Source organism: Anabrus simplex, chromosome 6 (assembly GCF_040414725.1).
Source record: "Anabrus simplex isolate iqAnaSimp1 chromosome 6, ASM4041472v1, whole genome shotgun sequence".
NCBI lineage: Eukaryota > Metazoa > Arthropoda > Insecta > Orthoptera > Tettigoniidae > Anabrus > Anabrus simplex.
In genome coordinates, this window is record NC_090270.1 from 131,840,026 (window position 1) to 131,867,433 (window position 27,408).

The window sequence follows — 27,408 nt, forward strand, 5'->3', positions numbered from 1 at the left end:
GCACATCCAACGTTGCATAACATCATCATTGATGTCCCACTCCAGTTGTCCAGGTGTGGTTAAAAAGCCTCTTCCACTCCTTTCTGTCCTTCAACTTTTCCTGCTCCACTACTTCGGCCTCATCCAATCCAGCTTGTCTAATGTCCTTCCAAATCTGATCCATCCACCTTCTCGGTCTTCCAACTGGTCTCTTTCCCTTAACTTCTCTTTCCAGTTCTCTTCTTGCTTTCCTTTCCCATTCTTTTTACATCTCCGAACCATCTCAATCTCAATCTTGCTTTCTGTTGCATAACGTTGCATAAGAAAATCATATATTTAAGCATGTCTTCCTATGCTTGCGGAGACTTGCCACTTTTTGGTCCGCAAAATGCTTTGTGAGACGTGTTGGTTGCTTGAAGTGCACTTCTCTGTTATCGCGGTAGCGCACATTGCATTCAGACACTGAATACTAGCGGCCTGCTTCCCTATTCCTGTATGTTTCAACGTAACTAATCCCTGCGAGTTTATATGATGCAGTATTACTCGAATACTTGCTCACTGTGGACTAACGAACAATTTTGAGATCACAGAAAACGCATGTCCCGTACCCGGAACACTCGTAAAATATGTTTGTACCAGATTGGAATAGAGCATCACTAGTCACTTCTGGGCTGATTCTCTCACCAAACTAGTGTAGTGGTATTTCGTACCGGCTAATAACAGCACATTGCCCTGTATTTGGAATGCCCGTTTTCGCAATAGGAAGGCTGCTACTTGAGTAGTTGACATCTTTATTTCAAAACAAATCCAGAGCTGCGTGAACATTTCTTTTTCTCCACTTTGGACCCAAAAATATTGGGATGCGTAAATTATGTAAGGGCGTTAATTATGCGAGAAAATACGGTACTTACCTTCTCAAATCAGTAATGTTGATCAGGTTCCAGTCTTTTTCGATGTGCCTCGCAACAGCACTATTAAGCTAAAATGATCATGGAGTGCATATTTTATGGAAATCAGTGAAGGTGAGAAATTACGATGCACAACTGTGGAAGAAAGTTGCCGCCTTGCATAATTTTTTTATCGTTTCTCGGCAAGAGGAAAACGATGTCTAAGCAAATAGTTTCTCCGTGGAATTCATGTACGAGTGCAACGAAACGGTTAGATGGTCGTAGAACTCATGATAGACTGGGTTAAAACTGTATGGAGTGGAAGACCTGGAGCACTAGTGAGACAGTCCGCTCTGCTTATATCAGATAGATTCCAAGGTCATCTCATGAACGAAGTGAAGCAAATTCTCAATAAAAATAATGCACGACAGGTTGTCATTCCTGGTGGCCTAACATTTACTTTGCAGTCACTTGACATGTATATATATATTTTTTTTAAACATTTAAATAGCACTTACGTCAATTTTACTAGTGGATGATGAGCGGTGATCAGCAATTGACGCCCGCTGAAAATATTAGGCATCCATCCTTCGACTTATTATGCTCATGGGCAGTGGATAGTTGGGATCTTATACCACTTGAACTACTCTCCAAAGCTTCAAAAAGACTTGGATTTTGAACACACTAGACGGATCCAAAGATGACGCAGTGTGGCACAGTGACAAAGAATCTGTTACTGGTATGAGCAGTAGCGAGGATGGCTCATCAAATACCAAAATCAGCGATAGCGACACCGAAGATTGTGAGTAAATTGTTTACCGGGAAGTCTGTATTTCACAACAACGCAATCATTCTTGCTAGTGTAATATTTTAACTTTAATGCTCCGATTAATGATTTATTTTTATTTTCAGACTAGCTGATGTACCCGTGCTTCGCCACGGAATTCTACATTGTATACATAATTGTAGGTTAGGTAGAGTACACGTTGTGAGCAAGACTGTATTAAATTACATAGCTCTTAATGTTACCCTAGAAACACGACGGAGAAATCACCAAACGTCTTTTCTGATACGAAGACTGTATTAGGGAATTTTCATTGTAATGGTAGGACTGCTTGCCTACCATCAGCCATGATCAGGTTGGGGAATTGCATTATAATGGCAGACACTCACTCTCCACCTGCCTTTTTACATCCTCAGAAAGACTGTCTTAGTGGTTTTCCTAACTGAAATGAACATAAGTCATTACAATGATGTCAGTAGGAATGGCACGAGTAAAAGCGATGATTTCACATGAAATACTCAATCAAATGAAAAATCACACATTTTCTCACTATTAACAAACAGTACTACGGTGCCGATCTAACAGTCCAAAGTTCAAGAACTGGAATGACCAGGCCGCATACAGCCGTGATCCGTGAACACTTAGTCTTTTTTCGGGGGGGGGGGGGGTCGAAAAGTGGAGCGTCCCAGGGTGAAAGCTATGCCCTTTTACTAATCTGTTTCCTAGGAGTACCCGATGAGTTGGAAAATCTCAATTCACTACAATAGTGGCGGAAAAATCTGACTTGGAGGCAATTTTTTCTTCCAAGACTGTGGAGAAACTCCCTCTTCACTGCTAATTTTGAATAAAATGATGTATAATTTAATAAAAGTGAAGAGGAAGAAGCTCTTTTAAGAAACAGCTCTTTTCAGGTTTGAATTTTGAGTTATTTAGTGAATTGTGGTGCTATCATTTGGAATAGGCCTAAATTGTTATTCTAGACCCATATAATACTACTACTACTACTACTAAGTCAGCCTCTGCCTTAAGTATGCACACTACTCATTCAAAACAGCGCGTCAGAATAGGGATCGAATAACTGGAATACGATGAGAACCAGTGTGCTACGTACCAGCTGTATCAGAAAATGTATGAACCAGAGGAATGGCATGCTAAAGAATAAAGTTTTCTAACTCCCCAGCTATCTCCCGCCAATGTTCAGCCAGGTTATTTTACTCGGTACGTAGCAGTAATCCTATCTATCGGAGTTGAGCGGCAGCATAAGAGACAAAGAATATCGCCACAAACACTGGTCAATGTAATGTTGTTGTTGATCAATGTTATGCGCTTTCAGTATTGTAGGCCTTCACATTTAGTTTCCTTCCGACTGTGAAATACCACTCTTATCATAGTCGGTGGGGTAAAATTGAATAAAACATAAATGGTCGGAAATTGTATTCTCTATATTACTTTTGTTATGTAGTACTTTTCGATAGGACTAATGACATAGGTATTTAAAAATTCAATTTTAGGCGCCTTCCCCTTAACTACATTTTCATACAGGGCGAATAAAATTGTTTACAACTCAGACTGTAGTTTCTTATTCTCCGACTCTGTATACCGACTTCCATTAAATTTTTTTTACCCATTTTGTCGTGGATTGGCGTTGATATGGACTTGGCAACAGAAATACAAATTCATGAATATCTGTGTTACGGTAACAATGTATGACATAAATGATCGGAAATTTAATTCTATATAACTTTAGTTATGTAGTATTTACTGATAGGACCACTAATAATATAAATATTTGAGAATTAAATTTTAGGCCTTCCCCTAAACTACCATTACACTCAGTGTGAGTAAAATGATTTAAAGCCTAGATTGTAGTGGCTCATCCCCTGACTTCACGTACAAATTTTCATTAAATTCTCTTCAGCCGTTTTCTTGTGATTCATGTACATACATACAGACGGACAGAAATTACGGAAAAGTAAAAAATGCATTTCCTTGTTACTATGGACATGACCGATACAGAAGTACCATTCTTTTCAAATTCTGAGCAATGTACAGACAAAACTCTTATTTTATATATATAGATTGGAGAAACGTTCGCCGAACTGTTGCGAATAAATTATGAAGTTTTGGTTTGGACTATTTTAATTATTTTGATGTACATACATGATCGTGATTATTAAATGCACCTTTTAAACTTGTATAAAGTACAATTTAGTTAAAAATTATTTTCAGTAATACAAATACTGGTTTTAAAATATTATTTGCATTATGGTTGCACCCTACTATTTTAAAATTGAAATAATTGATAAGGAGATTCCACCTATTCAATACCAAAGAGTAAGAAATGTAGTGAATTACATTCTCATTTAATAATAATTAGAAATGGTACCGGTTTCGATCCTAGTCCAGGTCATCATCTGCCGATTAAGAAATGGAAAAACAATGCATAGGATCAGTAGAAGAGGCAATATGAAAAGGAAATAAACGTGGGTAGACACTGTAAAACTTAGAAGAAGTAAAATACAAGTCATTCAAAAGAAAAACAGTGCGCAATTCTCTTAGCGGCAGCAAGGCACACGCAGCGCTAGGCAAAGTCCCACAATGATTACGAATAGCGGAGAACTGTTCAAAGCCAGTTATTTAAACACTGTCAGGCGTAAAGTCACATCACCCTACTATTTTTTCAAAAATGCGGTGAAATACGGTAGTATCACCATCGCAATAAAAACTTGGCCCGTACAACAAAACATTAATATAGTTCTAGAATAGTAAAATAATAAAATATTGCAATAAAATGGAACAAATTATACAAGGTGACACCCCCCCCCCCAAAAAAAAAATCACCGACAAGGCTTAATATGTTATGCGGGATGGCGGACTGATTGGCTTTCAAAGAAGAGCCCCTGTCCGGAAATGCACGGTTTGGGCGATGGAAAACGTCAAAGTCTGAGAATGTTTGTGACGATTTGTTCCAATTTGATGTCTTTATATGGGAGGTATGCAATCCTTGAGCCATCTGTGTACTGCGGATGGACGACCTCAGCCCAATAACATTCCTGCGCATGCGCTGCATTCCTCCACACAGTCCTTGGTGCGCATCCTACTGTGTTACTTGTGTACTGTAGTCTGCCAGTGCAGTAATGTTAACAGCAGTGCGACATGTACCCGTACACAGCTGCGGAAATAACCGTCATGGTGCTTGCATATGGCAAAGACGATTGCAATAGTAGAGCTGCTGCAAGATTTTTTGTGGAACGTTTTCCAAACAGACGTACCCCACATCGTTCCACGTTCGCGGCCAACGAGAGACGACTAACAGAAGCTGGACAGTTTCACGTAGGTACTTTCTGCCGGAGGTTTTTCCATTATACAGTAAAGTAGTAGCATTTTGTCCTTGTTACTTGCGAATATGTACTATCCCCATTCTACCGTTTGTCCTCTGTTAGGTGCCAAAGCGTGATTCACGTCGTCCACGCTCGACTCGAACTCTACAGTTCGAAGAGGACGTGCTGACAATGTTCAAAGAGGACCCATCCACCGGCACTCGGCAAGTGGCACCTGCTGCACACAGGTAAACATGCAGTGTGGTGTGGTTGTCCATGAACATCAGCTCCATCCATACCATATGCAGAAAGTCCTGGCATTTTGGGAGGAGGACTACCCACGATGAGTACAGTTTGTGCAGTGGTATTTACAACCATCCATACTCCAGCCACAGTTCCCGAGCTTGATGCTATTCACATATGAATGCACTTTTTCTGGGCAGACGAAAATCTGCGTGTGCAGGTGATTTAAAATCACCAAGTCAGGTTCGGTATTAACATCTTGGCTGGGATAATTGGTGACCATATCATTGGGCCATATGTTCTGCCCAAGAGACTGACAGGACAGATCTACCTCACATTATTAGAGATTTTTTTGCTTACCCTATTAGATGAAGTGCCACTAAATGTTCGGCAGGTAATGTTGTTGCAACACGACGGAACTCCAGCACAGTTTGATGTGAATGTGCAGAATCACCTCAGTGTCGCATATCCAAATTGATGGATTAATAGAGGTGGACTAGTTGCATGGCCAGCACGGTCGTCAGATTTGACACCTCTCAACTATTGGGGTAGTATGAAGCGTATGGTGTATGACACTCCTGTAATTCCAGCGCAGGACCTTACTGCTCGAGTCCACGGAGCAATAGAAATTCTTCCAAGACAACCACACGTATTGGGTCATGTGCGTGAGGCTCAGCACCACCGATGTAGGCTCTGCAATTATGTGGGAGGTACATCGTTTGATCCCCGTTTGTAGTGAGCGTGATGTGCTACTCATTTTGGGTTTAGTGACAATATGTGGACGCCCACCCTTCTCACATTTTGATGAGTTACAGATCCAAGCCATTCGTTTCTGGATATGGGTTCTTTCTTGAAAACTGATCTGTTTGCCTTCCTGCACAACATACTAAGAGTTGTTGGTGTTTTTTTTTTTTTTTTTTTCTTTGGGTCACCCTGTAAACTCACATTAACTAATCCAAAGGGAATATGCAGCACTCGTTGTAAATATCAGTGTCTTCAACCTTACCACTGGTATCACTAGAGTCACTGCTGTCATCCTTACCCATGGAATTAATTTCTCTCAGTACTTTACCTAAACTGGTCTTTCCTCTACCGAATAAGCCGGAGTCAGATATAGATGTTGATTCCCATAGGGAACCTGAAATATTGTCCTGAATTAAATTTATAATACCAACGTAGTTGGTCCGTTATTGGACATTATTAATTTTCCAGCTAACTCATTCCTGGTTGCCAGCATTTCGCTCCAGTGTGCTAAATTGGGCTCATCAGTTGGTAAATAGCACACCCACCAAGACACATGGCTAGTGCATACTGTGGAGGCCACTGTGTAGGCTACTTGGAGCCACTGGCAGTGCCAATGCACTACGAGAGACTTCGTCTCATTTCCAAAAATTGATGCCTGCCTGGCCAATAATGGACCAACTACATTGGTATTATAAATTTACTCATTCGGGACAGATTTTTCAGGTTCCCTATGGGAATCAACATCTATATCATCGGGAGGCTGTGGGTTCGGATCCCACTGGTGTCCGGTTGACCATTTTTGTTCTGTACCTAACATCTCTTCAACGCGTACTAAATGTACGTAACAAAACAATAAGTTAAATTGTACAAGATCCACCTTTTCAATATATGTTGTTGATTAAAATTACATCATTTATTAAATGGTACCGGTTTCAACATCCATGGATGTCATCATCAGCCAAATAGGGTCATTATACAAAGATACACATTAAAGTTAAAACACATAAAATTGACCCTCATAATTAAAATTATCTATAACAAGTTAAAATATAAAGCATGTTTATGCTGAATGTCCAGATTTGAATATATAATTAGTACAAGATTGACAACTTGTTAGTCACTAATAAAATAAAAAACTGAAGTTGGGAAGCCTCCTAGAAATAAGTTCGAAGTCATTTGACAGTTTACATTTTTTTTTTTAGATTTGGGTGCTTTTTACAGCATTGGCATCAACGTATGTAGAGAAATGTATGCTAAGTGCGATGCAGTAATGTTAAATACGTTGAAAGAAGTGGTTGATGTTCCTCTGTGAGCGTAAAAACAATACTAAATCAGTAGATAATACATATAAAAGCCATCTTCGTAAGTACGATGTTATGTCGTATTTGTTTGGAGCGAGTGGATCTTGTGACCGGAACTGTATGTTTTGAAGGCGTTAAAATATTCTAGATCCAATGCGGGCCTGTAGTATGAAAGATAAAAACGAGTTAACATGGGTAGTGGAAATGGAGCAAGAAAGTAAAGTTTTATGAAGAGACTCATCTTTTGGTTGACTGGTTGTATGTACTGCGGAGTTGAGTTTAAGAGGAAACGTGTAGACTGGCTGGGGAAGGGAGGGGAGAGGGAGGAGTGTTAGGTAGGAGGAGGGGGAGGGGTGGTAAACGGGGCGGGATCAGCGGGTTTTGGAGATAGGAGGAAATATCGCGTCAAAGAGCTTTGTACTATCTGAAAGACTGAGCTATTTTCCAGAATTTTGAACAAATTAAACACTGCAATGAGAACATCAAACAGGATTTTTGGTCTCTCAGAGATGTCATTTAAATTACAGTTTGAATTAAAATAATTGGTCTAAGTGAATGTAGCAGCTTTCGTTAGTATCTAAAAGAGGGCCCTTGCTAAGTGTGTCAAGGATCTCAATATCCTGGTCAATTCCGTAAAATTTGTGCTTAGCGTCGTGAATATGCTGGCCTACCACGGAAAATCTATTATATCTAATTGCGTTCGTATGTTCCGTGTACCTAATTTTTATGCTACGGCCAGTTTGCCCAATATATGAGCTGCTACAGTCATTGCATCGAAATCTGTATACACCTGATTTTTAGAAAGGGTTAGAACTATTAATCCTGCTGGAATTGTGTAGAATGTCCGAATTTCTATTGTTAGTTCTGAAAGAGATGTTAACATTATGCTTCTTAAATATATTGGTGATGTTATATATTGTTTTACCAAAAGTGAAAGTCGAAAACAATTTTGGTTTTGATTTATACTTTATTAAATTTGATTTTGAGCGATGCTTAAATTTATTGATGATGCGTTCAATAAAAGTGTTATTATAACCATTGAACTTAGCTATAGCACGAATGGTATTCAATTCCCTACTCAGATCCGTTTCAGACACGGGGACTTTAAATGCGCGGTCCACTAAGCTATTGCAAGTGGCGCGTTTTTTAGTCTGAGGATGCATTGAGTCTTGTTTAATTGTCATTGCTGTTTGGGTGGGTTTCCTGAAAATTCTATATAAGAAAGAAGAGGAAAGTCTGGTGATTGTTAAATAAATAAAAATTGATGTAGCCATTAATTTCTGATTCTTATGTAAAGTTAATGTTAGGATCAATGTTATAGAGATTTATGAGCGTCGTCGGTGCATCGGTGGAGCGTTCATCTAGGATGATAAATGTATCATCCACATATCTGGTCCACATCTGAATATTGTTACCAGGATACATGATAACAATGTCAAATGAGTGTAAAGTGTGGTAAGGTTGGAGTTTGAAACTGTCTAGTTGATGGCACGACCTAAGTCGGTTTCGATTACAATGCGTTTGTTAAAATTCAATATTCATTGACTTGGCCCTCAACGGGCGACTTAAACGCACTCTACAGTGTGATGTCAGTAGTGCCAGACCTGTGCTTAGATCCTTTCCAACAGAACAAAGATGGCCTAGGCCACCATAGCTCAATTGGTAGAGCAACCAATGCTAAATCGGGAGGTTGTGGGTTCAGATCCCACTGGTGTCCGGTTGGCCATTTTTGTTCTGTACTTAACATCTCTTCAACACGTACTAAATGTACGTAACACGACCTAATAGGTTGAAAGTCGGTTTCGATTACTTCAGAAGGTATATTAAGATCCACTCGACACTTTTCTTTTTTCACACTTATCTTACTTACTATTAAAGTGTCACAAACTCGATCTACCACTTTTGTAACATGCTCTTTCTCAAAATATCCAAGTAGTCAGTATATAACGACAGCTTATATATTTTTTTTAATGTTTCTGATGAGCCACTGGCCATGTCACCTTAACAATAAAATGGCTTACACACGCCGTGAACACCTGCACTTAATGCAGGTTAGAGAACATCTAAGGCTATGTGCTTCTCTCCAAACAAGTGGCATCACCACACCACTAGTAGACGGGATCCATGGTGACAGGAATGGTGATTGATGCTAGCTGTTATATCTTACAGCTGGTGTACCAATCACACCAGTCATTGCAAACCGTGACAGTTATTCTGCTGCTAGCAGAACTGTAGGTTGTTTTTTCTTTTTCAGTAAAATAACTTAATTAAAACAATAACATCAAATCGACGAAGAGTGCTGGTTTAATTGATTTAATATTACAATCATATGGCATATTGTGATTCATAATAGTGTTTTCAAGGTTACATCTACAGTTTCAAATTGCCACAGGTTGTAAGTACTCTTGTCTCCTCTCCTTTACATCACAATCTGTCGCGGCTGGGCAGTGGGCGACTCGACTATAAGGTAGAGCTGCATCATTTGCCCGGTACAGAAATGTGGAAACTATCTTCAGGGCTGCTAATAGCAGGGTTATCAGGCTGTCTAAACACCTTTGACAACTTGAAGATTTGGGATGTATTGCATAAAATGAATTTCATTGCAAAGCCCGTATTGTCGATAGTATACTCTTTAAGGCTACAAAGATTCCACTTTTACAATACTAAAAATTGTGTTTAATTAGAATGACATTAACAAGTTTTGGGACATGTTTCATCCTTCTTTTAGGACATCATCAGCCAAAAATTCTTGTAAGTAAAGTATACAAGGTCACAAATTGATACACATTAAAATATGTTTGGGGATGCCAAAAACATCAAGTTAAAATACATCATATAATATGAAGAATGTTCTTAAAATGTTGGGAGCTCAGTTGCTTTTTTGTTCTGTTAAATTAAGGAAGATAACATTATTGAACACACACAATATTTCCATTAAAAGTTGTGGTCATTGGTCGAGTTGTTCTTGTGTTGACGTGATAATTGTGATGTATTGTTAATAATTAAATTTGGGATGTATGAAAGAGTTTACTTTCCTGTAATAGAATGGGTAAAAGCTATTGAATTTCATGACAATCCGAAAAAAACTTGAGCACCTCATTTAGAAGAATAAACTATTTTTTTTTTGCTAGTGTTGGAAAGAAACAAACAAGTGTCAAATCAAATATTAAAGAGAGAGAGACAAGAAAAGGAACACACGATAGGGCAAACAATGGTAGATCGTTGTGGGAAGAGGGAGTGACAGAAAGAGAAGACAAGGACAAACATGAAAACTCAAAAGAACAAGGACAGTCTCTAAATCTTAACATTAACAAACTGTTGTCTACGAATAGACCAGGCTCTCTCCTCATCAATCCCAGTTCATCTAGATCCACTTATCAGCTGCCTATGAGCTTGTTTCTGCTTCACAGCTTCTTGAGGAGGGTGGGCATCAACACTCAATGAGGCCATTTTGACAGGTCTTCATTCTGTTGGGATCCATTTCTCCTTTGGTGCTTTTTTTGCTGTGTTCCTGATCTTTTATCACCTGTACTTATCTATATGTTATATTTTTTCCCCTCTTCCTGTATTTATCAGCCTTTCTGCTCATCGTACACTTCCCACATCAACATTGAAGACCTGTCTAGATGGCCACTCAATGAGTGTTGTTTCCCACCCTCCTGATGAAGCAGGGAAGCGGAAACACGCTCATCAGGGGGCTGAGAAGAGATGAATGTAGAACTGGGTTTGATGAGGAGAGAGCGTATCGATTTGAAGATAGCAGTTTTTGAACATGTGCAGATTATCCTTGTCCTCTGTTTGTGTGTTCATGTTTGTCCTTGTCTCTTTCTGTCACTCCCTCTTCCCACACTGATCTGTCATTGTGTTCCTTTTCGTATTCCTCTTGTTCTCCCTATATATCTGACCATTATGTTGTGTCTCCAAGTGATAGTATTGGGGACGGCATTTTCCAGCAGGAAATCTGGCTTTGAATTTCCTAGGAAGGAATTTTTTAACATAAGTAGAAAAATAACTCATTCATATTGAAATGCCGTATGATACTGTGAAGGAAAAAATATTGCTACATTTCATCTGCTGTAAACTTCTGTGATAACGGGTCCAATAACCTGTGTAGTACAGTTGATCAGGTACTCACTTTAAGGACAATGTTATAATTTTTAATCCAGTCATGAGTTTGCATTTAAAGAGTGAAATATTACAGACCATTCTGAGTAGATTTTCTGGCATATTAAGGCACTTGTGTCGTGGCAGAATTTTGTAGGCCGATTGCAGAAATGATAACTAGTTTTAGGCCTTAGACAACGTCTACCTAAACGACGTCTAAATTGAGCATGATCTTCCATTGCACAAACAATGTTGAGCCAGTGTTTAACTAGACAATGTTTAAAGTTTCAATATTGGTTTGAAAATGGAGGTAGAAGTATCTTTCATGCAACTCTTTGCTTGTCGCAACCAATGAAATTCGTCGGTGCCCGCGCCGAACGCCAGTCAGCTGTTTGTCTTCCTACACATTACTTAAATATGGCTAAGCATGAGCATGACCTGCCCACAGATAAGAATATCGCTTTCGGTGGAAATTAAATCTCATAATATTATCGACACTAAAGCGACACGCCACCGCACGGAGAAATGTAGCTTTCATTATAGCATTGTTACGGTGAGTGTAATTTACTCGTAAGTAGCTTCGACAAAGGGAAGATGAAACAATAGTAATATGTAACAGAATGTGTTGTAAGTGCCATATAGATGTAGTTTGCATTCTGGAGATCGTAGGTTTGAAACACATCATCAGCAGCCCTGAAGATTGTTTTCCGTAGTTTCCCTATTTTTACACTAGGCAAATACTAGGGCTGTTATTATGACCACGTCTCTTCTTCCCCAGTCCTCCTCAACCATCATCATCACCACTTGCCTTTTCCTATCTCATAGTTGCCAAAAACTTACCTGAATTAGCGCGATGATTATATATACGAAAACCACATACAACCTTTTTTTTTTTTCTTTAGTATTATGTGTGCTTACTTGGCAGTAAATATAAGTGAATCCTTCCCGGTTGATGTATGTGACAGCCCTCTGACAATTGGGACAAGTAATTCTGCCATGTATGTACACGAAGTGACCTATAATTCCATGGAAATTACCCCATTAGGTATAATAAAATATATCATTTGCCAAGAATTGTATTCAAGTTGACAGTTACCAGACTGTCCCTCTGTCAGCCTCAAGAAACAAGTCTCTTGAAAAGCGAAATCTTATTTTAAGCTCTACCTCCCCGTATATTTCAAATGAATTGCTGCTATTTCGCAACAGGCGACCCACAGAGAGGCCGTCAGACTAACCTTTCTTCCCGGAATCGTCTCAATATGATAATACAAATTACATGTTTCATGGTACATAACCTCCTGATTGTGATTCACTCTTCTCATTTGAGGTTAAACAGTGTTCTTGGCAGTGTTTAAATCTGGCCGGTTGAACATTGGTTTTAGACAGTGTCTAAGTGATAAATAACGTCTCTGCAATGCGTCAGCCATACTTAGGCATTGTTTAACCGTAGACATTGTCTAAACACCATTTCTGCAATCGGCCCTATGTCTTCATCTGTTAAGATTGATGGCTATTGAAGAGGTAAGGTGTATTATGCATTCAGTATTGTATTATACATATATCATATTATATTTTTCTTATGGCTTGTTATGCCTGTTCCTGTTTTATATTTTGTTATTTTTGTTAAAGGCATCATGAATTCATAAACCAGTTGTTTAATTATATTGAACTGTTAAGGAACTTTTAAAACAGGTTCACGGGATTAAGTGGGATAGTTCATATTGTCCAGGGAAAAATGCCTTTTCTGAAGATTGCTTTCTAATCTCTCTATGTATCATCTGCTTGACTTAGCAACAAAATGCTCCTTAAATCACATTAATCTATATTTCTTTTTCTTTTTTAGTTTCAAGCAATAGACGTTTAACTATGAATTTTGTTCAACGTGCTGCTGAAGCAAAAAGTCCATTATCTTCAAGGCTTCTGCATTTAATGTCAAAGAAACGCACAAATCTCTGTTTATCAGCTGATGAAACAACAGTCAAAGAAATTTTGAACTTGGCAACAACTCTTGGTCCATATATCTGCATGCTGAAAATACATTCAGATATTATTGAAGATTTCAGTCCTGAGTTTACTGAAAAGCTTGTTGATATATCTAACAACAATGATTTTCTTATCATGGAAGACAGGTATGGCTAATGCATATTTGAAATCCCAGTTTAATTTAATTTATTTAACAGCTCTTCCACATTAAATATGGGTCGGGGGGGAAAACCAGGTAAGTCACTTTTTCATCAAAATTGAGATATTGTTACAGTCTGCTTCAGAGTGGTCATGCGCTTCTATTGAGAGGTCGGAAATGGAAAAAAAGCGGGCGAGTCAGGAGAAATTAGCACCTAAAGTTTCGCTGTTAGGGGAAAGAACTAGGGAAGTCCAGCACAAAAGTTGCTTTTTCTCAAGTTGTACAAATATTGACTCTCCTGCTTTTTTCCCCTGACCCTTCATTTATTGTATAACACTCTTGGTATTTCTGGAGAAGTACATGGCCCTGGTATTCAGGTTAATTGCTGGGAGAAAGACAGCTGGGGATACAGCTAACTAATCTTATCCTACTTAGTGCTGACGTTACAGATAGTTGCCCCATGGCGCAACAGCCCCGAAAAGCCTTGGCCTACCTAGGGATAGCTGCTCAGCCCGAAGGCCTGCAGATTACGAGGGGTCGTGTGGTCATCATGATGAGTCCTCACGGCTGTTATTCTTGGCTCTCTAGACCGGGGCCACAATCTCACTGTCAGATAGCTCCTCGATTGTAATCACGTATGCTGAGTGGACCTCAAACCAGCCCTCAGATCCAGGCTGGGAATTGAACCCAGGGCCTCCGGGTAAGAGTCAGGCACACTACCCCTACACCACGGTGCTGGCTGGGCAGTACAAAGTTGGCTTAATTTCTTTTTTTCTTAAAAAACCTCTTGGCATTAAATTCACACACCATTGTTACCCAACCAATATTAGACTTTCTTCACTCTTCACTGCTCATATTTCTCCCTCATTCTGATTTAATGAACTAAATGTATGATTCTGATGTTAATATTAAGTGGGGAGTTGTATTTAATTATCTTAACTAGTACATTGTTACACAAGTTACTCAGGCCTCTTTCATATGGCATGGGACTAAAATGCGCCCGTGTGTAAGCATGGGTGTACCCACACAGCAGGTCGAGTGGTGCAAAACTCCTCACGCTTTCCAGCGGATCCTTTTCAACACTCTTTTCAGTGTAGGTAATAAACATGGACCATCGTTGTCTTCGTTTACCTTCTACACTTAAGAAAATACAAAAATAGTTCAAGTATGCTGTGTCCTTCACATTTTGTTAGAGAAGGAGATGGGTACAATTTTGAGGATACTCTCTCAATAACAGATCTAAATGATATCATGCTTTCCCCAAACACAATGAGACCACTGGTATTTCCGACATTAAAGTTACTAAGTTTTCAATGTCTATTTCGGGTTTCATGACAACCGCTGTAAATCACACAGGAAAAGAAAAAAGCACACGAATAACTTTTAAATTGAAAATGAAAAATAAATATGTCAAATGGGTGAGAGATTGCCTTTTTTTTGGTCTAAATCCTTTTGTACTTTCTTACAGGTACACTATCGGGTTCTGATACAGGTCACAGTACTGATGTTGCAAGCACAGTTGATCCGCGTCATCTGAAAGATTCTATTTGAAAAATTAGTTCCGCCTAGGTGGACCGGCGGCTAAGCGTGGAAGCGGGTCAAACCCGCGCGTCTGAAAGAGGCCTCGCGAACGTAAAATTAAGCACCAACACGTCAAACGCAAAGAGAATAAGTCTGGCTTGGGACTGGTGCTCCCTGCAGCTGTAGGCCGACACGCAACTGTGCTCCGGGGCCGTGAACATAAGTTCTCTACCAACCATGCGCGCAACGTGGCCGGGAATGCTAATTTAAATTTCTTATGGTGGGAGTTACAAATGTACTAAAGAGTGACATAAATGTGCTATCCAGGTTTCTTTAACATGTATTTAATAGGACATGTCCTGGGACTTTGTAATAATGGCGTAATAACCAGGGAAACGCGCTAGAGAAGGACGTCTTAACCAGTTTCGACTGTATATAGCTACACAACCTCAGCTCAGTGAAGTAGAATGGTTTTCAGCCTAATGATAATGTTAGTAGAACATAAGAGTGCATGAATTGTGAGGGACACTTGATTTTGGGACTTGATACAGCTGTGGAACAATCTTTACCACACATGTAATTCATCTGAGAGTAGTAAATATCCATTCACCTAATCTTAATACTACTCAGAAATACTTATAATATTTCTTTCGCTGTGATAATTTTGTTTTTCAACATTTGAAAGGAGTATATTTGCCAGCTCTTACTTAAATTTTTTTTTAGTATGTGAAGACTTGGTAAATTAATAATAGGATAAAATCTTTATTGACGATTTACATTTTGCCTGTTGGTATTTATAGGAAATTTGCTGATATTGGACACATAGCATCTATGCAGTATTCCCGAGGATATCATCGTATTTCTTCGTGGGCAGACCTTGTAACAGTACACCCTATACCTGGAGATGGCATTTTGGATGGTTTAAAGTCAGCTATTCTGGATATTCCCAACAAACCAATACGTGGTTGTTTTCTTGTTGTGGAAATGAGCTCCAAAGGAAATTTGTGTTCCCCAGAATATATAAAGGGTAAGGTGTAGTATCAGAATTTTTAATTACTATGTTATAAAATATCTTTTGTAAGAAAACTCAATGAAAAATAAATTGTTCACTCTGGCTAAGACAGCTGTGTGTGATTTTCTTTTTTCGTGTGTACATTTGACATTGGACAAACTTGGGAATAAACTAGTAAGTGAAAGTACTCTCTATATTGAGATAATTTAAATTACATTTCGGTGTTTTGATGTCTTATATCTTCATAGTCATATTATGATTTATAAATGGTTTGAATGTTAAAAGTTAGGGTTATTGTGTGTATATTTATATACTGTTTTGTTTGGCTTTTTGACTAAATGGTCAATGTTTTGGCCTTTCAGTCAGAGAATTTTAGATTTGTTACCTAGCTGGATCAGGTATTTTAGCAGCATCTAGTTAATTCCTGTGGCTCGGGCCTGGTTGTTTTTGTTTGCCTGACTCTGGCTGATTGGTTAGCGTAGTGGTTTTTGGTTCCGAGGACCCAGGTTTGATTCCTGTCCGGTTCAGTGATTTTAGCTGTGCCTGGTTAATTCCTCTGGGTTGGGGACTGGGTGTTTGTGTTCATATTAATACACATATCTTCATCCACCATCCACATACAATACACTGCACTACCAGGCACCGCAAAAAAATACAATAACGAATACATGCCACTGCATAGAGTTGGCATCAGGAAAGGCATCTGGGCGTAAACTGGGCTTAATCTACATCTGCTGCCAAACCTGTGTAACTGGAGAAAGGACAGGTAGAAGAAGAGTAAGAAGAATAAAAAGGAGAAGGCAACGACTCTGCAAAAAGTATGCATTGCAGAGAAACAGGGCACATTTGGAATAGCCATGATTGTAATATTTGAAATATAAAAAGTTAAAGGAAGGGTTATTGTTTACATTATATATGGGGTGTCTCAGACCTTTTGGGTCAAATTCAAACAGGTGATATTGGGTCCACAACCGATTACAGTAGAATCCCTATTTAAAATTTTTTACAGGGACCTTTTAACCTTAAATGGGGGTTTACCTTGAATCAAGCTTTCAGTAGAAAGCACACCTTTTCCAGAGATCTTTGCCTGTAATGAAAATCCACAGCCTGTTTCCAGTCATTCGACTGGGTCAGGAATGGAATGAATGAAGCCCCCATCTAGCGGAGGATAGGAATTGTGCTGGCTGCCCACGGCTGTCGCACTCCTGGGGTAATGATTAATGAATATGTGAAATGAAATATTGGAGAGTGTTGCTGGAATGAAATATGGCAGGGAAAACTGGAGTACCTGGAGAAAAACCGAACATAAATTGTACTATTATACATTATTTACACAGTGACAGCAATGAAACATTGAGGCCTATCTATCCTACACACTGTACTGTCGTTACAACTTTGTACGGTTTGTGTTGAAGATTACTCTTGTGTTAAACTGCCCCTGTTATCTAAGCAAGAGACCTGTGTTGCACTGTAACTAGCTTTGGCTCGGACTGTTCTTTGAAAATAAATAAATAAATAAATAACTTTAATCAAATTAAATGCTTGGGTATGCCCTAACAAATTTTTCCTTTGCGCTATCATCAGATGACAGACCTAATGCTATTTGCTGAATCCAACTGAATAATTGCTGAAGGAACATACATAAGGAAATGTGGTTGCTGGATGATGGATCCTTATCTCGTACATGCATCTTCATTGTACACTGTTACGCCTTTTAGCATTCAATACTAATATAAATGGTTCGTTATTGGACATTATAAATTTTCCAGCTAACTCATTCCTGGTTGCCAGCGTTTCGTCCCAGTGTGCTAAGTTGGGCTCATCAGTTGGTAAATAGCACACCCACCAAGACGCATGGCTAGTGCATACCGTGGAGGCCACTGCGTAGGCTACTTGGAGCCACCGGCAGTGCCATTGCACTATGAGATACTTTGTCTCATTACCAAAAATTGATGCCTGCCTGGCATCAAATTTACTCATTTGAGACAAATATTTCAGATTCCCCATGGGAATCAACATCTATATCATTTTAACATTCAGTCTGCAAACCTCTGCGAATTAACTAAGTGCTTCCATAATCCTCTATATGAAACCAGGTCTGTAGCTTCTTTTACACTGACTGGCAAAATGTAAGGATCACTTGAATTTTCGAATAAAAAAGCATGTTAAATTTTGAAGCATTTGTTTTATTTTCATCTTGAGAAGGAGAAATATCACATTCTTATTTTATTTGGCAATTAAGCAATCGTTTACTTCATTTTTCATGAAAAAATTATCTAAATAAGGGTAGCAATAACAGACAGATAACATTACTTACATAATTTTTTAATGAAAATGATCAGTGTGAATAATGTTTCACAATTTAACATGCTTTTTCCTTAGAAATTTTGCTGGTCAGTGTACTTGCACACTTCTTAAAACTTTGTCTCTCCCTATGTCTCTTAGTTGGTTTAGCAATTATTTTCAATGTTTTCAGGTACACCTCCAATAGAGGTGACCTGCATGTACCATTTCAACCACATACCAGCCCTCCTGCCATTCATAAATTTCTGGCAGTACAGGAAATAGAACTCGGTCCCCTAAGGACAGCAGCTAATAACACTAAACATTATGCTACGGACGCGGACCCTGATAATAGTGGGCCCATGGTTAACCCTTCCTTTTGACAGATTTTTGTCGATGAATGCAAAACCACTTCGGTTTAAGGTTGTTCTTGTACCATTATACATGATTTTCCATAAAAGTGGAAAAGATACCAAACCCGCACAAAAACGCATTAAAATCGGTACAGAACAGCAATCGGCTTCTTTAAACATTTTCACAGATGTTTTCCAAGCAGTGGCTTGCTCATTAGCACGTACCAGTATTTTCTAATTCCAATGGTTTGAACACGCATATTTAGTTTCATTCTTAAAAATTGTAATAGCCTCATCCAGAGGCTTGTGACAAACATTTACATTTTCTTACTTCAAACGGCGTCACCTAACCTAGGTTTACCGCGCACGTATTATGAAAACATATTTCAAGCTCCCTGCAGAATAATGATAAACTTTTCACTATAAATTTACATGGGAACAGCCTTTAAGAACTTTAACAAGATTCCAAAGTACATAACCTAACCTCTGAAATTAGTTATGCACACCGTTGTATCTTGAGAAGAAGTATCACATTCTTATTTTATTTCAGTACCTAGTATTAAAATTAAGCAATAGTTTACTTCAGCCTTTATGTGTCGTCAGATTTTGACGATTGAGTTTCCTAAATTTTATAAAATGGCATTGCTCTTATGGAATAATTTTAAGGACTTGAAATTCCTTCCGTTAAATGCGGGTTTACGCTAAATCAAGGTCACGCAAAATTGGGGTTATACTGTATATTGAGATAGGGAACCAATGGTCGGAAATGCATATTTGTTGTGTTATGGACATACACTGCATAATAACAGCATAGCTCATAGTAATTGTTCAAAGTGACAACCGCTAGTCTTAATGCGTGTATTGCAGCGGCTCAAGCAGTTCTGCCACACTCTCACAAAGATCCCGGGTGTCTCTTGTACACTGGAACAGGCAGCGGGTGATAAACAGCATACACCCCTGACCACCAAACAGACGTACTGTACACAACTTAGTTCATAGCATGTGTGTCGTGATAACCGCATGCATCGCACCGGCGCATTAACCTGTGCCACATGCACACTATTATCCTTGGTGTCAGTTGTCCATTGCATCAGATAGCTTGTGATGTGTCCATGGTGGGGTGTGTTACGGTGTACCGTGCATGATGTGTAGTCAAAGATGGAACGTTACTCATTACGAAAGTTGGCAGACATGCATTAAATGTACAGTGCATCAGGATGTAGTGCCCATAAAGCAGCACGAACGTACAGAGAACATTTTCCCAACATGCGTCATCCTAATTGGAAGACTTTTACGAGAGACAGGGTCATTCACGCGACAGAGAGCCGGCCAGGGTTCCCACCAAAGACATTTCCGAACACCAGACTTTGAGGAAATGGTGTTGGATCGTGTGGCCAACCACCCAACAATAAGCAGCCGCACCCGTCAACTTGCCTGTGAAACGCACACTTCGAAGGACATAGTTTGGAGAGTGCTGGCGGAACAGGTATTACACCTCTGTCACAAAGAATGTGTGCAAGCACTGAGACCAAATGAGGTGAATAACTTACCAAACATAAGCCACCAACATTTAAGCAAGGTCCAACCCATATTAAAATAAAGGTCTAAGATCCCTGGGATATACTGAGACAACCAAAAATAACACCCATTTATAAAGAAAAACAATATAATCAGTTTTAAGGCATTTACATAAAATAAAATTGAAAACTTTAAAATGTTGTTAAAAATTAAGAAAACCTTAAAATTTGAGCAAACAGAAGAGTAATTGAATAAATAAAATTTTATGAATATATGAAAGTAACTAAATAAATATACTGTTTTAAAATAATTCTATTTCATCAACAATTAATATGGTGCACCATACCTACGTTGTCATAACAGATTAATAGAATACATAATGTTAAATAAAAAGTTTATTATTTATAAAAAGGAAAACGGGTTGAATAATTTAGAGAGGCTTCTGACAGTCCCCAGTGAAAGGATCATTCACCCGCAATACCCACATTAACGTAGTTCCACAATACATCATTTGAAATTAAAACATAAACATATCCTGCCGAAAATGTTTAACACAAGCCCGCACAAAATTAGAAAAATTTATACTCTAATAAATTAAACTTAAATCACAATCATTGGCTAAGAAAATCAACAAATTTACAACCCATAGCCAATAAGTTAGAGAAGGAGGCAGTACAAATAACCTAAGGCGTCAACACAGCAGGAGAGTCAAACACAATCTCGCCCCAAGACGAACACAATACATTCTTACATAATGACGCCTCTCAAGAATAACAAGAAAAATCCCCAGATAAGACAATAATGAGCCAGTTACATAACTGCCAAGTTGCGATAAGATAACACAACAATGTGAAGAAGAGATAAGAATCTCGAACGTCAGATACCTTACACTAGGGCTGTCCAAAGCCCTCAATGAAAACCCATTATGTTACCAAACTACCACTTTAGGATCTTACATTTTTAAAAATAATGTAGGGATAAACCAACTTAACGAGAAGTATAATTTAATTAATAACACGTAGTGATAATCAAGATATATAAACCTAACCCTAATTATATAAAAACCAAAGTGAATTTAATATTTATGAAATTTAATATAGTGATAATAATTTTTTTTTAAACTGTGATAGTGCTTAGGTAGTACACAGGCATAAGTGAGTCAAAACAAATGTAATGATGTATGAATAAATCAGATCAGAATGTATGTATGTATGTTCAGTCCGTCAGCGATGTCGCTGGTGGGATCCTCAACAGCTCTGCCATCAGCTGTCATAGATGGCTTAGGCATCACTGAAGAGGCGTACTAGGGAAACGAGGAGTGAGGTAGTTTCCCGTTGCTTTCCTCGCCGAGCCAGAGCTGCTATTACATATCAGTCTGCCTAGCTCACGGAAATGCATACACCAACTGACCCTATGAGCAACATTTTCACACCATTCATAGCAGGGACTGGCTGCATAAGGATTGGCATTTCTAGCATCGCTCATACCTCAGTCACTTTCATATTGTCAAAGCCAAGGATAAGACAGAGACAGATCTATGAAAGTAACAAAAATTGCTCTAGCCCATACCAGAAGACATAGTGCACTGTAAACACTAGGTCCTGCCAGTAAAGGCATAGATCAGAATGACACAATGAAAATAAACACAGAAACGACCCACAATATAGTAAAAATAGTAACTACACATGCATCCAAGGAAAAAGTACCATGAAACATGCGCCAAACACGCAGAAAACAAATATATCCATGGGTAAATATAAAATTTAGAAAGTCGAAGGATAATTTCAAAGGTTACCGGACAAACAATGGCATCTCATTTGCATGACAATCACCTGAAGCTTAAATGGCGAGCCACAACGAATACCAAGACAGAATTTGGATCACAAGAAGTATACCAAATAAATTAAAACGACACGTTAAGATAAAATTATATTAACAGAAGAAATTCATAAAAGGATTGCTTACATAGATGCGATATATCCAGGTAACTCACCGTGATTGACCTATGACTAGTAACACTCACAGGGAAGAATTAAAATACATTTAAATATTTACAGGAGTTTCAAAAGATTAACATTTTAAAAAGATATACATAATCATCCCTTGATGGGGTTTAATACTCATTTTAACTGATGCCGGTCGGTTGTTTCATCGTGTTAGAAGCTGGGAAGCCACACATGGCTACCAGAAGTGTCCACTCGCAAGCAACTCTAACATAGACAGTCACTTTCTGTAGTAGGCCACGTGAGGCGGTAATGTCAGTTGATCGTTACACTCTCTGGAGAGCAGAGACAGTACACAATACAAGTTCCAAGTTTCTCAAACAGATGGCGTAAGAGTACGTTGTACAGTCCGATACACACGTATTGCCAACACAGAGGCCAAGCGCTCAAAGCATTTTACCATAGAAGATGCATCATGTCCTACAGACACGCCATTAAATGATCTGCCTCGTATAATATTCAGATCCCAAATTATATACATGTACTAGCCGATGTACCCGTGCTTCGCTACGGGATTCTCAGAAAGACTGTCTTTGTTGTTTTCCTAACTACTGTTAACTTAGGCCATTACAGAACGTCAGTAGGAATGTAAGGATTAAAAGCAATGTTATCATATGGAAAACCGCAGATTTTCTCACTTTTAACGAACCGTACTACGATGCCAATCTAACAATCCAAAGTTCCAGTGCTGGAATGAACAGGCCGCAGACAGCCGTTGTTCCATTAAATATACACACTGCTCAATCCAATCAGTGCCTCAGGGTAGGGACTGAATAGCTCGAATGCTATGATGAACCAGTTTGTTACGTCCCAGTAGTATCAGAAAATTTATGAACCAGAGGAATGGCATGCTAAAGAAGAAAGTTATCTAACTCCCCAGCTACTTCCCGCCAATATTCAGGCAGGCTGTTATACTCTGTACGACCGGGCGAGTTGGCCGTGCAGTTAGGGGCGCGCAGCTGTGGGTTTGTATCCGGGAGGTTGTGAGTACGAAAACCACTGTCGACAGCCCTGAAGATGGTTTTCCGTGGTCTCCCATTTTCACACCAGCAAATGCTGGGGCTGTACCGTAATTAGTGCCAGGGCTGCTTCCTTTCCACTCCTAGCCCTTTCCTATCCCATCGTCGCCACAATGCCTATCTGTGTCGGTGCGACGTAAAGCAAATTTTAAAAAAAAATACTCGGTATACAGCAGTAATCCCATCTATCGGAAATGACTGGCAACAGAAGACACAAAGCACATCACAACAAACAATGGTCAATGTAATGTTATGAGCTTTCTGTATTGTAGGTCTTCACATTTAGTTTTCTTGTGGCTCTGTGATAGTAGGGGTCTTATGAAATTATTTATAGCGTTGACTGTACATAAAGATTTACATTAAATTCTGTTTACCCATTTTCTCGTGACTTGGCGCTGATATGGACGTAGCAACAAAAATCCAAATTCATTAACATCTCTGTTATAGCCGGTACGGTAGAAATGTATGACATAAATGATCGGAAATTTAATACTATATAACTTTAGTAATGAAGTATTTATCGATAGGGTCACTAATAAGTAAACTCTTTCAAGATTAAAATTATTGTACAAATTATTATTATTGTACAAATGGTGTGTTTCATTCATGTAGAATTTAACCACTAAAAATATATATTTGTATTGAAAAGGTGGACACAATAATTTTAATCTTGAAAGAGTTTACTTATTGTATCTTCAATACGGAACAAAATGAGATTAGTTACTTGTAAGGGTCACTAATAACACAAATATTTGAGAATTAAATTTTAGGCTTCTCCGGAACTACCATTCCACTCAGCGCGAATAAAATTATTTATAGCTTAGGTTGTAGCGACTTATTTCCTGACTTTGCATACTGATTTTCATTAAGATAGGACCACTAATAACATAAAAATTTGAGAATTAAATTTTAGGCCTTCCCCTAAACTACCATTTCTCTCAGCGTGAATAAAATTATATATGTCCTAGATCGTAGCGGCTTATTTTCTGACTTTGCATACCGATTTTCATTAAGATAGGACCACTAATAACATAAATATTTGAGAATTAAATTTTAGGCCTTCCCCTAAACTACCATTTCTCTCAGTGTGAATAAAATTATATATGTCCTAAATTGTAGCGGCTTATACCCAGACACTACATAGCAATTTTCATTAAATTCTCTTCAGCCGTTTTCTCGTGATGTGTGTACATACATACATACAGACAGACAGACAGAAATTACGGAAAATTTAAAAGTGCATAACCTTGCTTCTATGGACACGACCGATACAGAAATACCATCCTTTTTAAATTCTGAGCAACGTACAGACAAAACTCTTATATATATATATATATATATATATTACATTAATTATTCCACACCGGAGTGAGGACAATCCCCACTCCACCCACATCGGTGGCCACCGGCAACGATTCTCTGTCAACTTATGGGCAGGCATTGTCCAAGATCACCTAATAGGACCTTATTTGTTGCCTCCCTGTTTGACTGGTCCACGTTACCTGGTGTTCCTGCGAGATGTGGTGCCACAGTTCCTGGAGACTGTACACCTTGTTGTCCACACAAGGATGTGGTTTCAATGCAACGATGCACCAGTCCACTTCGATGTCAATGTCCGTGAGCACCTGAACAACACGTACTCTCATCGTTGGATTAGAAGGGAAGGTCCTGTCCCATGGCCAGCGCGATCTCTGGATCTCACACCTCTGGATTTTCTTCTCTGGGGTTACATCAAGTCTTTCCTACCAGGCAAATGTTGGGGTTGTATTTTAATTAAGGGCACGGGCGCTTCCTTTCCACTCCTAGGCCTTTCCTATCCCATCGTCGCCATAAGACCTATCTACATCAGTGTGACCTAAAGCAATTTTTTATATTTTTTAACTTTCGAGTTGTTGGTGTATGAAACCCCCGTAGAAACGGATGAAGACCTGCTTGCTATGGGAGAGACTGCCTGTCTCCTGGTACGACAGACACCAGAGATCTTTAAGAGAGTGTGGCAAAACTTCATGCGCCATTGCCATGAATGAATTGAGATTGGGGTCGTCACTTTGAACATTTACTATGAGCTACATTGTTGCTATGTGGTGTGCGCTGTGTATGTCCATAACACATTAAATGTGCATTTCTGACCATTGGTTCCCTATCTCAATATAATTGGTTGTGGACCCACTATCACCTGTTTCAATTTGACCCGAAAGATTTGAGACACACCTGTATACAGTATGTATATACTGTTTTGTCTGGCTCCTTGACCAAATGGTCATTGTTGTGGCCTTTGGTTATCAGAAAAGTTCTTAAGATAGCCAATAAATAAACTCGATTCCCAAGCCATCTGCAGCTTCAAATCTCTAGTTAAAGTCTTGTTACATGAATGATGTAGGTGTTACTTTTGAGTAGCAGCTGGAAGAGTATGAACTTAACTGAAACCACCCATGAGCTGTTGCTAGTTACTTTGTATGTAGCATATTCCTCACACTATAGATCCACAAAATATTTCTTCCTGTATCACAGAGGAAGTTTGGAGGTATTGCATTTATGAATGTCACAGAACTTTTGCTGTACATTTTGTTGTTATAGCTTATTTTAAAGTCTCACCTGGCAATAACTAGGCCACTGCATGGTATACTAAGTGAATATACACGATATTGAAAATACTGTACAGAGGTTTACGTGTGCATGCTAGAAGAAAATTAGTCACAACACTGTTCACATAAGCTCATAATGATTTGTTCTGACCTGTTCTTTCATCTCATATTTCCAGGTGCCTTAAAACTAGTAAGCGCTCATGAAGACTTTGTGTCGGGAATAGTATGTCAGTCCTCCACTACAGTCACTCTTCCTGGACTGATCCAGTTGACCCCTGGAGTACAGTTAGTTGCTGGTGGAGATAAACTTGGCCAGCAGTATAATTCACCTGAACATGTGATGCTGTCTCTGGGAGCTGATGTTGCTGTTGTTGGACGAGGTATTACCAAAGCCAAGGATCCTACACAGGCTGCTGTAGAGTACAGAGATAGGCTGTGGGCAGCATATGAGAAAAGGATTATATAGGAAAGTGAAAAATGTAAAGAGAATATTATGAATGTTTGTGGAGTGGAGACTTGTATGTTTAAAGAGTTGGAACATTTGTACATGTAGTTGCAGTTGCAGTAAATTTGAAGTGCCTTGCCTCGATTTATAATTGTTTTCTCTGAAAGCTAAATTTTATGATATATTTCAGTGAGTCATAATTTCATACTGATGAAATTAGCTGAGTACTGTTTTGTAAATATTTAATGATAAGCTTCAAATGAAAGTATTCAGCTATCTAAATGAGAAGTAGTCTCAGCACAAGAGGTCTATAAGTCACATTTAGAGTTGGTGGTTGGATAGAGGAAGATGGAAAGGTGCCATGAACATTCCAACCTGGCAGGAGCTGGACAAGGAAAATGGATGATGATGATGATTTATAGCATTTTAAAATACCAAATTTATTATTTTGAAATTTTTATTCAGAATGTACGATTTTCCTCTGTGTCAGTAACATCTTCTGACACTTCAGTCTGAAAAGGATTTTAAGCCCTTTTATTTATATACACAAATATTCAGATGAAGTAATTAATATAGGTCAGTATCATAAAATTGCTTGTTATCTTATTTACAAAATTGAAAACTACATATGAAATAATAAAAGCAAATTTATCAAGATATACAGATATGTGTTTTTAACACACATTTACTACTGTATAATATACCATGTACTTGTAGTTATACTTAGAATTATACACGTTTAAAACCTTCTAATCTAAGTAGCATTCGGTTTAAGAATAAAAACTGTTAACTATTTAAACAGAGTAACAACTGAATGAGAAACAGGCATGTGATAATTAATTTGGGTCAGACAGTTAATTCTATGTAGCAGTTGAACTATATACAGTATTACCCCTCTTTTACACTTTTCAAGAAGTGTAAATTAAAATCATAGGAAACAACTTACATATGTAAAAATGCTCTGGAAAAGGTGGTGTTACAGAATAGCATATTATTCAGTTATAGATGATTTCAATCCTATTTTAATCCTATGACCTCAAATAAATAAACTTGTCATATTTACGCTACCTTTGTAATTCTTCTAATCCACTGGCCAGGAGAAGGTTACTGATAGGTAGTTAAAATATTTTTAAATGTATTCTTTTAATCTTGCTTTCTTTGAATGACTATAGAATTATCTAAGAT

General features: G+C 38.5%; 1 protein-coding gene across 1 annotated transcript in view; it reads left to right on the forward strand.

The window, feature by feature from the left end:
* Positions 1–27,285, forward strand: part of r-l (rudimentary-like) — a 60,834-nt gene extending 33,549 nt beyond the window's left edge. The window contains exons 5-7 of the mRNA XM_067149100.2: positions 13,206–13,491; positions 15,806–16,032; positions 25,955–27,285. Coding sequence (XP_067005201.1) covers positions 13,206–13,491; positions 15,806–16,032; positions 25,955–26,244 — 803 coding nt within the window. The 3' untranslated portion in view covers positions 26,245–27,285. The remainder of the gene's footprint in view (positions 1–13,205; positions 13,492–15,805; positions 16,033–25,954) is intronic.
* Positions 27,286–27,408: the final 123 nt, after the last annotated feature.